The sequence below is a fragment of the Hyperolius riggenbachi genome, chromosome 12 (assembly GCF_040937935.1).
Source record: "Hyperolius riggenbachi isolate aHypRig1 chromosome 12, aHypRig1.pri, whole genome shotgun sequence".
NCBI lineage: Eukaryota > Metazoa > Chordata > Amphibia > Anura > Hyperoliidae > Hyperolius > Hyperolius riggenbachi.
In genome coordinates this window covers 101,328,151-101,346,768 of record NC_090657.1, presented here as the reverse complement: position 1 = coordinate 101,346,768, position 18,618 = coordinate 101,328,151, and the positions used below count along the sequence as shown (strand labels likewise).

General features: G+C 44.2%; 1 protein-coding gene across 1 annotated transcript in view; it reads right to left on the bottom strand.

The window, feature by feature from the left end:
- Window positions 1-18,618, bottom strand: part of CASC3 (CASC3 exon junction complex subunit) — a 71,653-nt gene that overhangs the window by 20,420 nt on the left and 32,615 nt on the right. Inside the window, exons 4-7 of the mRNA XM_068264313.1 lie at window positions 18,246-18,395; window positions 11,153-11,304; window positions 9,304-9,483; window positions 3,695-4,374 (exon numbers count right to left, since the gene is read on the bottom strand). Coding sequence (XP_068120414.1) covers window positions 3,695-4,374; window positions 9,304-9,483; window positions 11,153-11,304; window positions 18,246-18,395 — 1,162 coding nt within the window. The remainder of the gene's footprint in view (window positions 1-3,694; window positions 4,375-9,303; window positions 9,484-11,152; window positions 11,305-18,245; window positions 18,396-18,618) is intronic.

Below are 18,618 nucleotides of genomic sequence, written 5' to 3'. Positions count from 1 at the left end.
AGGGCTTCCCCCGTCGCCATGGCGACGGGGCGGGATGACGTCACCGACGTCACTGACATCGGGACGTCATTGGGAGTCCCGGGCCACCCCTCGGCGCTGCCTGGCACTGATTGGCCAGGCAGTGCACGGGGTCTGGGGGGGGGGGGGTCCGCGCGCCGCACCGGATAGCGGCGATCGGGCGCGCGGCGGCGGCGATCGGGGTGCTGGCGCAGCTAGCAAAGTGCTAGCTGCGTCCAGCAAAAAAAAAAAAATTATGTAAATCGGCCCGCAGGGCCTGAGCGGCACCCTCCGGCGGCTTACCCCGTGTCCAGCACGGGGTTACCGCTAAGGAGGTTAAAGAATACCAGAAGCCAAAAGGCTCTGGTAAAATCAATGAAACCTGCCCTGGGTAGGGAGAGAAAATTAAATACTTACCGCTTCTGTCGTTCCCCGCCGTCAGCCGCCGGTCTTCTCCTATTCCTCCCGGTGTCCTGGCGACTTAGCTGACCGTTAACCCTGGATTATCTTCGCTACTGCCCGATGCATAATGACATGCAGAAGTACGCACACTCCCCGCCTCCCCCGTCCTAGCGTCTGCGCGCCACTGAAAAGCAATCGTAGCGTCAGATGCTAATTACTAAGCGTCTGACGCTTGCTTCTCAGTGGAGCGAAGATGCTAGGACGGAGGAGGCGGGGAGTGTGCGTACTTCTGCATGTCATTATGCATCGGGCAGCCAAGTCGCCAGGACACCGGGAGGAATAGGAGAAGACCGGCGGCTGACGGCGGGGAACGACAGAAGCGGCAAGTATCTAATTTTTTCTCCCTACCCAGGGCAGGTTTTATTTTACCAATGTCTTTTGGTTTCTGGTTTCCTTTAAAAAACACCAGAGGTGAAAATAAACTGATGAGAAAAACCAATTGTATCTATCCTCCTCCTCCAAGACTTTTTTTTTTTTTTTTTTTTTAAGATATCCCAGTTTTATTTTCTATTTAAATCTAGTTTTAAGTTTTTACTGTTTCATTGTCTCTGCTCAATGACACCTTCATTGAAGTGTGCCAGAGCTCAAATCTATGAAATATTGACCTTTTTATCTCTTTCCTGCTCTCAGAAGCCATTAACAGGAAAGTGTTTTATGGCTGTAATTACTTATCAGTGAGGGTTATGCTATAGTCTAACCCAGTCCAACCCAGTCCCGACCCAGACAGCAACTGTCACTTGCATACCTGATGTTTAACTGATGCAGAGAAAGAAAAAAGGAACACAGCATAGTTATTTGTGTGCTCGGGACTGTACATACACATGTCTATCTCTTGTCACATGTCACCTCGGTTGTCCTTTAAAATTTGATTTACTATACCTATGCATTTAAAGGACCACTATTGTTAATATAGTAAAATTCTAAATACATATACATCTATCATACATCTATGATGTTCATTTGTTCCAGAGTAAAATGCACTATAAATTACTTGTGTCCTACATTGCTGTCACTTGCAGTAGATAGTAAAAATCTGCCAGATCTGACAGATTATGGAATAATCCAGCTCATGTGTGATTCTCAATATTTCCTTTATTCTTTACAAGTTTTTTGTTAACATATTCTTTATACAAAGATGCTTGCCAGCCTCCCTACTCAGTTGCTCACTATCTTGTCACTTGGACTGAGCAACTGCCATTCAGTAAGTGCTTTAGAAAATCAAGAAAACCCTGAGAATCCCCATGAGGAGATGGACTAGTCAAAAACCTGTCAGATCTGTACAGTCACAGCAAAATAGGAAAAAAGGTTATAGTGCATTTTATTCTGGGAGAAATGTACATTTTATGTTTATGCATACACATTATTTAACATTTTACAGTTTTTTAGTAGCAAAAAAAAAAAGTATCTGTACAGTGTTAGCCAAACAAATCATGTAGGTAATATAAAAAAAAAAAAAAAAGTCTTGTAAAAGTAATACCTTTTAATGGCTAACTGATAAAGTTACATGATGCAAGCTTTTTTGGGATCTAGTACCCTTCTTCGGACATATTTCCAGATGTTAGCTGAAGTAGGGGACTAGATTCCAGAAAGCTTGCATCATTTAACTATCAGTAAGCCATTAATAGGTATTACTTTTACAAGACTTTTTTTCTACCTACATAATTTGTTTGGCGTACACAGAAACTTTTTTTCGCTACTAATAAACTGTAAAATATAACCACTTCACAACTGAGGGGTTTTACCCCTGAAACACCAGCGCGATTTTTACCTTTCAGCGCTGCTTCCATTCCTGTATTTATGTAATATGATTGGTTATTGGGGACTGGGGTCCCCATAACCAATCATTGGACTGCAGAGCCGGGGTGTGTGCGCGCGTGCGGGGGTGCGCGATCGCGCGCTGCACGTTTGTTTATGTTACATTGTTATGAATGAAGACTGCTTCTGTTTGAAGCAGTCTTCATTCTATTCGCAATCGGCGAGTCTAATTGGATTTAGGAACGCTTGTTCCTAACGTCCAATTAGTCACCTGCTGTGCGGGCTGGCTGGAGTGTGCGCACGAGTTCCCGCCCACTCCCAGCCAGTAAACAAACAAGTGCGCCTTTCTCCGTCCCTGGGGGTGAAGCGGTGCGCAGAGGGACGGAGAAATTTAGCACTGGGGGGGGTGAAGTGTTTAAAATAGATGTGTATGTATAAACATAAAATGCCCATTTCTCCCAGAGGTTTTTTCTACCTAGACAATTTTTTTAGCAATAGCGACCTTAAGACTTTTGCATTCTTCTGGACAGGAGATGTATTTGAGGAAACTAGCCTCAATCCAGACAGAAAAGGGAAGAACATATAGAGAGAAACAAGTCTTGCAATTATGCCATTGCATCACCCTCCCAAACAGCTGCCAGCCCTCTTCACATCTACAGCTGCATGCTGCATCCTCATGCTAAAGACAGCTGTAGCCTGGGAGATAAATACTGAACATATCACTTGGTTTGACCAAATGCTCTAATCTTTGTGAATTGCCATATACTCTTTCAAAAAGTAGAATCAGGCCTAAGTTCACCTGTACAGTTGTCTAAAGTGTGCGAAATTGCCCTGCCCATTTACCTGCGCCTGCCTATATTAATTGATTGATGGCAAACGCAGGAAAATTGCATGCAGCTTTTCCTCCGGTCAGGTAGCCTGTGAAACCGAAGCTAGTTAGAAGTTATCCTTTCTACCCCCTCATTTCCTACAAAAGTCGGTACATTGTGTAAAATGTAAATAAAAAAACAAACATCACAATTATTTGCTATTCATATAAGCATTACAAAAGAACAGTGATTTGCAAATCATGTAAGCCATAAGGCGATGCTATTATTGCAATGCCATTAAAGGAAAGGTTTAATTCCTTTTAGCCCACTTTAACATTCTGGAGAAAAGCTGAGAACAATTAGTGCCTTTTGGGTTACCCTGGATTCCGCTGCTTTAGGAGAGACATACTGTATAAAGCACATGGAGGCCTACGATACCGGAAGCTACATGATGCAGTTTTCTAGCAGGGTGCAGGCTAAGCATTATGGGATAGAAGTTCACTGCTGGAAAACCCATGTTGTGGTGAATTTCATTCCTAATGTTTAGTATACTGAGCTTCAATGTACAAGCAAAAGTTTTTTGTGGATTCATGTAAACAAGGTTAGCTCACCTGTAGCTTTAGTTACTGACGGAAAGCCTAAGCTTAGTTACACTGAACTCGCACACTTACCACGTGCAGTAATGTAAGGTGATTGCCCAGGACTCCAGTTCTGATCTGAAATGTTGATCTGGGACAAGTCCTGCTCCAGTCCTGCTACACCTCCATCTACAGGAGGCTCCCAGCCACCAGGTTTCACTACAGGTATTGGAGAGGTGGGCTCTGGAATGACCTCAGTGGGAATCTGAGGTGGAGGTGGTGGTGGAGGAGGCAAGTCAGGGAATGTAGTGTCATCAATGCTCTTTCCAGATTCCCCTCCTTTAATTCGACTCCTCCTAGCTCTGGAATATGATTTTTTCTCCACAGGCCGGTCAGGTGGAGGGGGAGATGGATCAGCTGCTTGTTTCTCAGTTGCTGGTTCAACTTTGTTAGGTACCCCAACCTCTGGAGATGGCTCCGGCGGTGGTGGTGGAGTGGGTTCCATGCTTCGTGCTCTGTAGCTGCTATAATCCTGTCTTCTCTCAGAAGTAGGAGGTGGAGTAACATCGTTTTCTAGTTGATAACTGGCAGGACGATTGTCCTTGTAACCACCTGGCCTTGAGTGGGTCCTGTTTGGGGGAGCTCTGTTAGTGCCTGGGGTACTGCGATTGTTATAGGTTCGGGGTGAAGGTGTGGAATTGGAATCGTAATATCGGTTTGACTGCCTGTTTGGCTTCTCTTCTTCCTCTTCTCTCCTAGTGGGGCTGCTATACCTGAAACGAGGAATGAATGTCTCACCAATTTGCACACAAACGAAATGGATCAATTAATGAAAAAAAGAGAAGGTGAACTCAAAAAGCAGACTATAAATTTGACAGAAACATCCTAATCTGCTAGGGCTCCTTAAAGCGGAATATAACCCTGCATTTCAACTTTGCTCTAAAACATTATTTACAGCATATTATATGCAAAAAGCATGTTTTTTTTTACTAGACCAGCATTGGAAGGGTTAAACACAGAGGTTTAAAGTTCCGTGGAGAGATATGCAGAAGTTCAGATTGTTACATTCTATTTAGTTATATGTATCTATTGAGAAATGTTACACACTCTTTGGCTGTCCTCCAACTCCTTCTCAGTGAGAGAGAGTGAGTCACATTCAACACTTAGAAACATTTATGTAAACAAAATGTATCTATGTCAGCTTCGAATGATGCGGCTGCAGAAATCTCCAGGAACTTTAAAGCACTGTGCAACACTTCCAATGCTGGTCTAGTAAAAAAAAAAAATGCTGGTTGCATATAATATACTGTAAATAATGTTTTAGAGCAAAGTTGAAATGCAGGGTTATATTCCGCTTTAATCTGGAGAACACTGACAATCATATGCGAATCAGAAAAAAAAGGCACAGAAAACTAGGCAGAGCATATTGAGGACAACCTAAAATTTTTATTAAAAATCATCTGATGCTTCAGGCGCATACATGGTTTAGCTATGGCACAACCACTAATTCACTAACCCTTTAGCCATCTACACTATAATACCAGGTGAGGGTTGCAAAATGCTGCCATCCAATAGTTTTTTTTAAATAAATCCAGGCTAGTTTTGTTAGGTCAACTAAAAAAAATCTATTTAGTCATGTGATCAACTTGCAGGTGCAAGCACTGGTATAAACATCCTAGCAAGAAAAGGAGCACAAAAACCAATATAAGCCGCAGAAAACGGCAATGTTTTTATTTTGTAGATCACAAGATAATAGAGACACATTTTTAAAGACTATTGAAATTAGATCATATAAACTGGGATACTTCAATGCAATGACAGATTAAGTGCTGATACATCCTGTCAGACATTGATTGTACCATAAAGTAATCAATTATTTTGAAAATGTTCTGTAATCTGACATAATGTACCCATATTGGTGACAGGTCTAACCAAATCTGTGAGATGATCCTATGAATTATAATAGGTGTCCACTTTAACCTAGATTGAGGATTAAGATCACTCGGAGAGGATAATAAGACAGACCAATATGATCAATGAAAAATACCTGCATTAAAAAAGCCATGCTGCTACTGCTAATTATATATATGAAATCAATCATGGTAAATTACAATGCATATGCCAATGGACAATGGTCATTGAGTCAAGTATCATCGCTTGATCCAATGTAGTAATGATGGTCAGATCCTTAATGGATCTAGATCTAGTATTAGAAATGTACCGTATTTTTCAGACTATAAGACGCACCTAGGTTTAGAGGACAAAAAAAATGGGGGGGGGGGGGGGGGGGGAATATACTAATCCTGGTGTGTCCATGGTCCACGAGAGTCTTGTAGATGTTCTCCCCCAATTATGTCCTCTCCTCTTCCTGTCCCACTTGTGTCCTCCTCCTGTCCACAGTGTCCTAGGTTTCGTACTGTCCCCCAGTGTCCCTCTTATGTCCTTCTCCGGTCCCCCATTGTCCTGTATGTCCCCCTTGTGTTGTCTTGTCCCCCATGTTTCATACTTCTGTCCCCAGTGTCCTGTGTGTCCCCCGTGTCCTCCTCCTATCCTCCAGTATCGTGTGTGCCGTCCTTGTGTCTTCCTCCTGCCCACCTTGTGTCCTCCTCCTGTCCTGCAGTGTCCTGTGTTTCCCCCTTATTTCCTCCTCCTGTCGCCCAGTGTGTCCTCCTTGCGTCTTCCTCCTGTCTTCCAGTATCCTGTGTGTCCTTGTGTCTTCCTCCTGTCTCCTTTGTGTCCTGTGTGTGTTCCGCTTTCCCCTGTAGAAACCTCAGTATCCCCTTGCTCCAATTCCTGCGTGTGCAGTAAATAGCGGCAGCAGCCGCTTGTATCACTCACCAGACCAAGCGTGCTTGCGGCAAACAGAAGCTCCTCTCTGGCTCACTCCTCCCTAGAGCTGCACTTCCTGACCAGCACAAGGGAGGAGAAGTGAGCGAGAGAGGAGGCACCGTTTGCCCCAAGCACGCTCAGTCTGGTGAGTGATACAAGCGGCTGCTGCTGCAATTTACTGCACACACGGGAGTGGACACTGAGGCGGCTACAGAGGAGACACTGAGGCAGAGTGCAAGGGAAACACGAGATGGCTACAAAGGAAAAAAGGAGGAAGACACACAGGACACCAGGAGTGCAGGGAGTCCTCATCATGCGGCAGGTCGAATCGGCGGACGATCGTAAGTCGAAAACTTCCTGTACTCGGATTATAAGACGCAGGGACGTTTTCTCCCCACTTTTAGGGGAGAAAAAGGTGTGTGTTATAGTCGGAAAAATATGGTATATTGTCACATAGATCAGGGAAAGCAGAAAAAAGGTCTATTGATCCAACATATGTAGCGATCAAAAAATGTCCAAAAATTATCAGCATGACATCCAGAGGGATAAAAAAAAAAAAAAGGATTCCTGAGTTGCACGACCCTACATTTATCTCAAATTGCTGTAAACCACTGCACCGATAATTTTAAGGCAACACCGCAGGCCTCTGGACACTATGTCGCTGAGGCTTGGTATGGATTAATGAGGAGAGCGGACACACCTACACGCCTAAATACAGATTTAAATCTGAAAGTATTTCTTTAAATGTATAATACTCATAGCAAGATATTTCCCTGGATACACTCATTTCTGTCCTTTTCTACATACTGTGCAAAAGTCATTCCACAATAATATTGGCCTGCTGTTTATAATGGTTATAGAATGAAAGTTCCTTCCAGTGATGCCATTTGATGCTGAGTGAACTAATAAATAAAAGGTCTATGCTATATTGCTCTTCAACCACAAGATGTCACCACCATTACTTATGAGTTTATACTTAGAATGTGATTGTGATGCTGAGTTAGCTAATAAAAGTTCTACGTGATAATGGTTTGTTGCCACAAGATGTCGCCACCATTTCTTATTACCATTCATCAGTAGATTATGTCTCAAATTGGGGCATGATTCACAAAGCTTTTTCACCTGTTTTTAGTTTTTTAAGCTCCCAAAGAGCAAAAATATAATAGAATTAAGGCAAGAAAAGTAATACTGAAATTAAATTAATAAGGAATTTTGAGTGATTATTTTGCTTGTAAATGTGCTGAAAGGTTATTTTTTATCAATTAGGTGATAAGTAATTTATGAGTAGTTTTGTGAATAGAGCTCATTGTGTCGGATTGTAGACCATTTTCAAGACTTTCAAAGTAATCAAATTACTTTATGGTGTAATCAATGTCTGACAGGATGTATCAATACTTAATCTGTCATAGGCCTGGTGCACACCAAAAACCGCTAGCAGATCCGCAAAATGCTAGCAGATTTTGAAACGCTTTTTCTTCTTTTTCTGTAGCGTTTCACCTAGCATTTTGCGGTTTTGTGAAGCGTTTTTGGTGTAGTAGATTTAATGTATTGTTACAGTAAAGCTGTTACTGAACAGCTACTGTAACAAAAAACGCCTGGTAAACCGCTCTGAAGTGCCGTTTTTCAGAGCGGTTTGCGTTTTTCCTATACTTAACATTGAGGCAGAAACGCCTCCGCAATCCAAAATCTGCAGCAGCCCGGGAGTATGCGTTTCTGCAAAACGCCTCCCGCTCTGGTGTGCACCAGCCCATTGAAATACATTACCCAAGCGGATCCGCACCCGCAAGCGGATCACAAACCGCAGCCGAACCGCTCTGGTGTGCACTAGGCCACTGAGTTGAAGTATTCCAGCTGCAGTATTTATCATATATTATGATCTAATTTTAATAGAGTCTGTAACAATTTGGTTCTACTATGATTATCTCTTATAATCTACAAAAAAACCAAAATAAAATCATTGCAGTTTAAATGCATATACCTTTTTTTGTGTGCTCCTCTTTCTGCTCTCGCTATTGTTTTCTTAGGCCAGTTTATGAGATGGTCAATTAGATGCAAATTGCCTATGACTACAGACCACTCTCCGCCCGCAATGTGAGCTGGTGGTGCTTAGTGTTTAAAGGATACCAGATGTCTAAAAAAAACTAAAATGGAGCGGGAGGGGGGGGGTCGAGGGGGGGGGTCGGGGGGGGGGGGGGGCTGGGGTAAGAGCTAATGCTTACCACTCCTTCCATCCTGCTGAGTCAGCTGCTGTACTCCCGTAATCCTTCCCGGTTTTCTCCATCCGTCACCGCAAGTCAGACGACTCCTTACTTGTGTTCCGGACATCCTGTGTTGCACATGCGCAGTATGTCCTTTCTGCTTCCCCGTGGCAGGATGCTACGTCATTATGTGCGACCACAGGGAAGCAGAAAGGACATACTGCGCATGCACGGCGCAGTATGTCCAGGTGACAAGTCAGGAGAGTCGTCTGACTTGCGGTGACGAACGGAGAAGACCAGGAAGGATTATGGGAGAATGGCAGCTGACAGAGCGGAAGGAGCAGTAAGTATTAGCTCTTACTCCCCTACCCGCTCCATTTTAGGTTTTGTTAGACATCTGGTATCCTTTAACCCGTAGGCAATAAAGTGACTCGTATATGTTAAGGGGATCGTGCAGAATGTTTTTTGACATTTCTCATTGGGGATGGAGTTGCCCAAGACCAGCACAGTCTCCTCATTATTATCAGTTTTACTGCTGCTAAGAACGTACACTGCTATGCAAAACTGCCCCTAGAAGCACTGTGATCAGTAGATTTAGCTCAGAAAGAATAAATGCTGATGGTTATTTGTAACCTGTATGAAGTCTAAAAGAATTTCAAAAGAGGAAACAAATACCTTGGCTTTCTTGGTCGACGTGGACGTATCTCCTCTGAATTTCTACAAGACCGTATGTCATAGCCGTACATAGAAATCAGCTCATCACGCGACTTAGGGGCTTGCTCATCTTCCCGAAATCGGTCATGCTCCCATCGCCCCTCATCCTTCCATAGCTTGCGAGGGTGACGACCCTTTGGTCTGCAGGTACAATAAGAATGGATGAACTTTACATTTCAGATCAATAAAGGAAACCTATTAGTGTAAGGAAAATGGAAGCAGCCATGTTAATGTCTATAAAGGCTTCAAACATTTGGTGGATGAAACAATGGACCACCCAGCTTAAAGGGAACCTTAACTGAGAGGGATATGGATGTTTCCTTTTAAACAATACCAGTTGCCTGGCAGTCTTGCTGATCTCTTTGGCTGCAGTAGTGGATGAATCACAACCCTGAAATAAGCATGCAGTTAATACAGCCTGACTTCAGTCAGAGCACCTGATCTGCATGCTTGTTGAGGGGCTGTGGCTAAAAGTATTAGAGACACAGAATCAGCAGGAGAGTCAGGCAACTGGTATTATTTTAAAAGGAAAAATCCATATCCTTTTCATTTTATGTTCCCTTAAATGTCTGTGCAGGTATCTCGTCAACAAGCCAGTTTTGTGGGGGTTTTTTTAGCCCGCAAGATCCCTCGGCATTCTCTGGGTCCCCTCTGTTCTCTTGATGGCGGCTCCGTTAGCTGCACGAGCCTCAATGTAAACATTCGGTGCATGCGTGGTTCTTGAAAGAATTAACAGCGTATGCGCAGAACACTTATGGTGCTTGATCAAGACCTGCGAGCAGATGTGCCGCACAGGCGCAGTTGTGCATGACCCCTGGCCTGGGGACTTGACCGGCTACAGGGGGCCTCAAGAAGCCACAGGGAAGTTCAGTATTGCATTTTTTAGGTCTGCTCAGGGTTCAAAAAAACACTACAAATGTCTTACAAATTACTGTATGTGTCAATTTTGAGTTATTCTGTTTGTTGTTAGTAGAGCTGGCTCCTTAAAGAGAACATGAGGTGGATCTTTGGGGAGCAGATGGGACACAGTTCCCTGCCTAATGACATGGCCCTGTGTCCCCCAACCGCCGCTCTCTGCCCCCCCCCCCCCGAGTTTAGCAACAAGATTTGTCACTAACTCGGAGGTAAACACAGGGGAGAGGAATTCCCTGTTTAAAACGCCTGCCAGGGGCGTTCCTACAAGGTTTCCTGAGTTGCCATTGGGCAGCCCTCTCCCCTGGCCACGCCTACTGCCACTCCCCGCACGCTACGAGAGACAATAGTCTCTCAGTGCAGCGTCGTCACGCAAAAAGTGGGCTATTGCAGCCCATGGGAGCGGCGGTTTTTGCGGCTACCTGATCCGCTCAGACACACACACACACACACACACACACACACACACACACACACACACACACACACACACACACACACACGATTTGGCTACTGCAAACTGGGCAGGCAGTTCCTTTCATACATATAGCTGAAAAAGGTCTCAGCACTAATGACCTGCACCATTAGCAGCACCGTGCATTGGTGCACAGGCTGTGACAGACTTCATTGGGAAGGGGGCTTGAAAGTGAAGGTAAAAGAGGGGACTCAACAGAGCTCACAAACAAATGACTTCAGTAACCAGAGAGAGGGAGATAAGCAGCTTCATGTTAATGCAGAAGATCTAACCTATTATTTTTCATTGGACATTTCATGTATTCTTGTAGATTTACCAGGTGTTTACATAAACTAGACTGTGTATTTACATGACCCTACTTGGCCTCTCATTTCTCATTAGTTTTTTAGAAAATCACCAGGCTATTCAGTGAGATGTTCTCACCTGACTTCCTCGTCATTAGTGTGTCCTCGCAGATCATGTTCAAAGAAAAGCCCCTTGCGAGGGATATACGCAGGATTCTTCCTGTCCTCGTCGTCATCCAGCTGCTTCTGACTCTTCTTGGCGGCCTTGTTCTCATCAGGCTCTGTGCTTTCCTGGAATCAAAAGTGGCTACAGTTTAAAGGTAACCTAAAGTGACAAGACTATGAAGGTGCCATTACTAAGGACCTTTAAAAATGGCGTTTGCCTGATTTCTGAGCTGATGCCCGTCTGTAAAACCTACTATATCCCAGACCCCAAACAAGAATGTAGATCAGCCTAAGTCTACTGGCTGTATTCTTGTTCCAGGTACGCAACTCAAACTAAAGGAAATAAAAACCATCAACGTGAGCAGGACAACCAGGAAATGGCATATAAAAAAAAAAAGCAACAAAGATTTCTGCATCCATAGACCTCTTATTTTAAATAGTGGGATCAAACTTCCCATACAAATAATAAGAGACTTCATCAGCGTCAATTTACGCTCAGCAGTTCCCTCCGTCTCTAACAGCACTCATACTACTGCTCTTAAAAATATCCTTCTCTGGCAGCACTCACAGCTGTGTACGTTATCCAGAGAAGGATATTTTTAAGTTGCAGTTCAGGTACTTTGACTTTATTATCATTGTATATGGGAAGTTTAATGTCCTCCTGGTCTGATCCGTTGTGCTGCTGTCAGTCAAATTAAGACCAGTGACCAGGCTGATTTGCAGGCAATTGGGCATGTGCTGCCTCGGCCACGCCCCTTTTTGTTCCCATGTGCGGTTTGTACGGATCTATAACTGAGCATGCACAGAACACTCCTGGCCACATGAGCACGATTTAGGAGACGCAAAGCCGGGTAAAGCGCATACGTAGTAGCCCTTGGGTCGCAGTCTTTAATTTGGCTGCAGCAGCACAGACCAGGACGACATCAAGGGAGGTGACAGACCACATGGGGCAGGAAGAAGGCTCAAGTAAGTAAAAAGCCTCTTTTCCACACCCCTGTGAGATACAACAAGCTTAGCAGATCATAGGTCTCTGCTCCAGGCAAGCTTTCATTGCTGAGATGCTGGAAAAATGAATCTTCTCTACTGGGTGAAATAAATGAACAATTATTCGCACTTGGAGAAACTAGTGCACATCCATAGGGGTTTTGCATTCAGTTTGAAAACATTTTGGATAAATGGTTGACAACACCTAAACTAGTAGATCAGATTTTGACATATTGGTAGTCATATTAATCCCACCTATTTACCATAATTACCGTTAGGCCTTGTTCACATTATAAATTGCAATCGCTGACGCCAGCGTTTTGCAATTTTGTGCGCAATATTTTTACCTGCGCATTAGAGTTATTTTGTACAGCGCTTTTCTAAGTGCTTTTGCGGATCAATTTGTTTTTTCACTTCCCAACATCAGTCAGGAATTGAACTCTTTGACCAGGAAAATAATAAATACAATGTATTTATATTTAAAAGCGCTCTGGAAAGCTCTATACAAAGCGCTTTTTCAAGCGCTTTGTGACTTCCCTATACCTTCCATTACAAGCAAATCGCCCTGAAAATGGTACAGACAGCACTTTGGTGAGCTGATCGGAATCGAACCACTCATATGTGAACCCACTCATAAGGAATCATTGCACAAGCGCTTTTAGGGTGATTTCTGAAATCGCCTGCACTCAAAAAAAAACCACCAGCAAACGCCCTCAGGCATCATTTTGCGTCTTTTGTGCACTGTTTTCTTTCCCACTCACGGCTCTCCCCTGCGTGCTGCGTTTTTTGGTAAAAGCACTTTTCTAAGCACGGTTTTGTCATTCACTCCCTGACGCAAGTCAGGAAGTGAACTCTTTGACCCGGAAAATAATACAATGTATTTATTCTAAAAAAAACGCAAACACAGTCACTGCATAAAGCAGTTTTGTGAGCGTTTAGCGCTTTTCCTATACCTTCCATTACAGCAAAAACGCCCCCAAAATTGTACAGGCACCACTTTGCTGAACGCCCAGCGCACGAACCGCGCTGATATGAACCTTCTCATGAAGATACATTGCACAAGCGTTTTGAGGGCGATTTTAAAAATCGCCTGTGCTTGATAAAAGGAAGAAAAAAACCCTAGTGTGAACAGGGCAGTTTCTAGGCTAAATTTCACCCAGTTCGAGAGTCAAAAAATACGCCCCCCCCCCTCCCTCCCCAAAATCAAAGCTGCTAAGTGAAATCATGTCAAAAGGCTTCTTGAAACCAACTCACCATTTTTTTATTTTTTTATTTTTACTACCCCTCTTCCATGGGCTTGCTCCTGGCTGGCTTTGGCTGCCTGCGAGTCTGCTAGTCTCTGGACTGACTCAGGCTGAGAGGCTCTGCGAGTGCAACGCAGTCACACACTGCGTATTTATGGCTGCATGCGGCCACCCTACTCTTGCTCGCTGTCGGCTCCTCCCCCAGCCAAGCCCAAGCGTGAGGTGGGCTGCCTGTATCTTTCCCGTTGCGCCGCGCAGCCTGCCAGTGTTGCCAACCTTTCACGTTATTTTTTACTGACAAATACCTAAAAAATTACTGACAAAAGATTTTTACTGACAACATTTCTCCACTAAATGCACATAAGAGACAGCGTTTCACCAGTAAATGCACATAAGAGAAAGTTTTTTTCACCAGTAAATGCACATAAAAGACCGCTTTTCACCAGTAAATGCACATAAGAGACCGTATTCCGCTTTTCATTAGTAAATGCACATAACAAGAGACCGCTTTTCACCAGTTAATGCACATAACAAGAGACCACTTTTCATTAGTAAATGCACATAACAAGAGACCGCTTTTCACCAGTAAATGCACTTAACAAGAGACCGCTTTTCACCAGTAAATGCACATAATGACAAACAGCCAGTGTCCCCAGTATATGTAGCCAGGGATATATGTGCCCAGTATATGTAGCTCGAGGTATATGTGCCCAGTATGTGGAGCCAGGGGGTATATGTGCCCAGTATATGGAGCCAGGGGGTATATGTGCCCAGTATATGGAGCCAGAGGTATATGTGCCCAGTATATGGCGCCAGGGGGTATATGTGCCCAATATATGGAGCCAGGGGGTATATGTGCCCAATATATGGAGCCAGGGGGTATATGTGCCCAATATATGGAGCCAGGGAGTATATGTGTCCAGTATATGGAGCCAGGGGGTATATGTGTCCAGTATATGGAGCCAGGGGGTATATGTGCCCAGTATATAGAGCCAGGGGGTATATGTGCCCAGTATATGGAGCCAAAGGTATATGTGCCCAGTATATGGCGCCAGGGGGTATATGTGCCCAGTATATGGAGCCAGGGGGTATATGTGCCCAGTATATGGAGCCAGGGGGTATATGTGCCCAGTATATGGAGCCAGGGGGTATATGTGCCCAGTATATGGAGCCAGGGGGTATATGTGCCCAGTATATGGAGCCAGGGGGTATATGTGCCCAGTATATGGAGCCAGGGGGTAGATGTGCCCAGTATATGGAGCCAGGGGGTATATGTGTCCAGTATATGGAGCCAGGGGGTATATGTGCCCAGTATATGGAGCCAGGGGGTATATGTGTCCAGTTTATGGAGCCAGGGGGTATATGTGTCCCCAGATGTGCATGCTCTAACAATATGCCAATCAGATGTAAATAGACTCTTTAAAAAACAAAACACCAGGAAAGCAATGGGACCAGACGCTGTGTCTGCGAAATGCTTGAATCTCTGTGCCGACCAATTAGCTCCTGTATTTACAGACATATTCAAAGCATCTCTAGAACTCTCAATTGTTCCTGCCGGCTTTAAAAGCTCAACTATTGTACCAATTAAAAAAAAAACAAAAACAAAAAAAAACTACATGTTTAAATGATTACAGGCCTGTTGCCCTGACATCACTGGTCATGAAAGCATTTGAAAAACTGATAATGACTTATCTGAAATCCATCACAGATCCCCTGCTGGACTCTTTGCAATTTGCCTACAGGACTAACAGATCCGCAGACGAGGCCGTGAACATGTGTATGCATTATGTACTACAGCATTTAGATATCCCAGGAACCTACACCAGGATTTTATTTATAGATTTCAGCTCTGCATTTTATACCATAATTCCATCACTGCTGCACAGCAAGCTCTTCCAGCTACACATACCTGAATCCCTCTGCAAATGGATAACCGACTTCTTAACCGACAGAAGACAGCGTGTTAGACTTGGTAAACTCACATCAAGCTCTCTGACAGTCAGTACTGGTGCACCCCAGGGCTGTGTGCTTTCCCCACTGCTGTACTCACTTTACACCAATGACTGCATCTCCACAGATCCATCTGTTAAGGTTCTGAAGTTTGCAGACGACACAACAGTTGTTGGTCTCATTCAAAACGGGGATGAGTCTGCATACAGGTATGTGGTGGGACAGCTTTCCTCCTGGTGCAGCAGCAACAACTTGGAACTAAATGCTCTCAAAACCATGGAGATGATAATAGACTTTAGGAGATCTCCCCCCCAACACCTCCCCTTAACCATAAATGGATCCACAATAACCCAAGTAGAGTCATTCAAGTTTCTTGGGTCCACAATCTCAAACGACTTAAAATGGGACAACAACACTGCCACTATTGTCAAGAAAGCACAACAGAGAATGTACCATCTACAGCAGCTGAAAAAGTTTGGCCTACCTCAAAATCTAATGGTGCAGTTCTACACTGCAATCATCGAATCCACCATAACATCATCTATGACTGTATGGTTCGGCTCCTACTCAGCATTAGAAAAGGGGAGGCTGCAGCGCATCATCCGATCAGCGGAAAGGATAATTGGCTGTAGCTTACCTTCCCTGCAGGATCTTTACACTAGCAGGTGCAGAAAGAGAGCAACTAAAATTGCCTCTGACCCCTCTCACCCAGCTCACTTCATCTTCCAGCGCATGCCTTCAGGAGTAAGATTCCGGTCAATTGCTACCAAAACCTCTAGACACAGGAACTGTTTTTTTTTCCTCAAGCGGTAGCCATACTTAATGCTGAACCACGTTAGAGCTGCTAGGACTGAAAGTAATCAGCACAGAACTAAACATGAACAATTCTCACATTGCTTACTGCCACTATACTTATAATGTCCTTAACTTGTAATATTCACACTGTTTGTCCTTGTATTGTTTTTGTTTGTGTTTGTTAAGCAACTGCCAAGACAAATTCCTTGTAGGTGCAAACTTACTTGGCGAAAAATAAATTGATTCTGATTCAGATATGGAGCCAGGGGGTATATGAGCCCAGTATATGGAGCCAGGGGGTATATGTGCCCAGTATATGGAGCCAGGGGGTATATGTGCCCAGTATATGGAGCCAGGGGGTATATGTGCCCAATATATGGAGCCAGGGGGTATATGTGCCCAATATATGGAGCCAGGGGGTATATGTGCCTGGTATATGTAGCCAGAGGTATATGTGCCCAGTATATGGAGCCATGGGTATAGGGACCCGAGTGAGTGAGTGAAAGGCCACCCCCTCACCTTGCAGCAGCGTCAGACCTCGATCAGCGGGCGACCCGACCAGTAAGAGGGCGCCGGACACACACGCTCTATATGCGGAAGTGGTGTCACTTCCGCATATCAGTGCGGCGTGCTAGGTCCTAGCGCCCGCACTACCGGTCGCCGCCTGATTCGAGGTCTGACGCAGCGGCGCCGGCGGCTAGAGGGAGGGAGAGAGCGGCGGCCACAGGGGGAGAGCGCCCGCCCAGGCTCGGCCCTGCGCTGGAGCGCCCAGAAGGATCTAGGAAGCCGGTGATCGCGCTGGTGCACAGCTCCTCCTGCCTCTCGCTGCACTTTGACCGGCTCCTAGCAGTGACGTGACGTCACATCCTTCTGCCTGGCGCCCCCCAATCAGTCTCTCTCATCGGCGCCCCGTTCAGCAGAACCGGCTGAACGGGGCAAGAAACGGCCCTGAGTGTGAACGAGCCCTCAAGCTGGCCACTAATGATACAATCTGTTTCATCCAATCCTACCATTTCTATGCAATATAACGTAACTGCCTAAATTATCAATTTAATATATTCACTCAGTTTACCCTTATGCTACATACATTTGGTAAAATTGGATGAAAAAGATTACATCGTTAGTGGCCACCTTTAGTGTGAACAAGACCTTAAAGTGAACCCGAGGTGAAAACCTGATGAGAAACAATTGTATCTATTCTACTACTCCAAAAACAAAAAAATCTTTTTTAGATAACCTAAGGTTTTCTTCTAAGTTTAAACATTTACAAAGTAGATGTAATGTTTTATTGTCTCTGCTCATTAGCAGTCTATAAATTGACCCAAAGCTAAAACACGTGAACTATTGACTTTTTTTTAATCTATAGATTACACTATAATCTGCAAGGGCCTGAGACAAGAGAGAAAGTCACTTGCGTGCCTGAAGGTTAACTCTTTCAGGTAGAAAAAAAAAGAAAACCACAGCCTAATTATTTGTATGCTTGGCACTGTACATACACGTTTATCTGATTTCATGCAACATTTCTTTTACGGTTTTCGACATGTGATTGCTTACTTTTTGTGTGGACATAGTTATGGGCATTTGATTGTAAGCTGTGGTAGGCTTCCCATTTACATCTTGTATCATTTATATGCTTTTAATAAAGTTTGATTAAAAAAAAAAATGTAATACATTTTGTCATTTCTGTATAAAATGGCACTTCATGAGATTCTCCTTTAAGGTGTCAAGGTACTTCTTGCAAGCACGAGAAGAGTATAAGGAATTGCAATTGCCACTGAACCTCGGGAGTGCTAGATTACAGGCTCCTCTTATGCCTGAGGCACATCAATGTCAAGTTCAGGTCACCTCTCTGGGAAAAGAGAGCCGCACTCCATGGAACGTTACTAGGCAATGGAACTGTCAGTATATAGTAAGTATTTGACAGAAGATAAGCAGAAGAAAATAGGGCAAGGTCTCTTAGGTGTTACAATTGGTTCTGACTGGGTTACAAAGGACCCTACTGAGTGCTAAACTGCACTTTCCACCAGTGGTGAATAAAGGTCAAAACTAACAAACCACAATTAATGTCCATCAATAGAAGCTGATAAATGTTACCTGCCCATCTCCACTCTGACGCTCTCCGGTTACTGCTCCCTTTGTCTTCACCTTCTCCTCCTTAGTAGTGGTAGTTTCCGGGACATGGATTTCGGACTTCACTTGAGCTTTGCTGCGTTCCTCCTCACTGAAACGGGTCTCTTCTTCCTCCTGGAACAAGAAAGACAAAACTTACTTACGGTAAGGTCTTTTCCAGGAGTCGGAAGGACAGCAACCCTGAGACTTGTCTCCCTCCATTTCCAACTGGACAGGATACTAGTTAAAAGAATTAACATAATTGATTAGGCAGGCACCCTACATAAGGCAGCATTCCCTTACCCTCATCAGTAATAAAAAAGACCACACAGAATGATGCTTCAAATAATTTTTATTA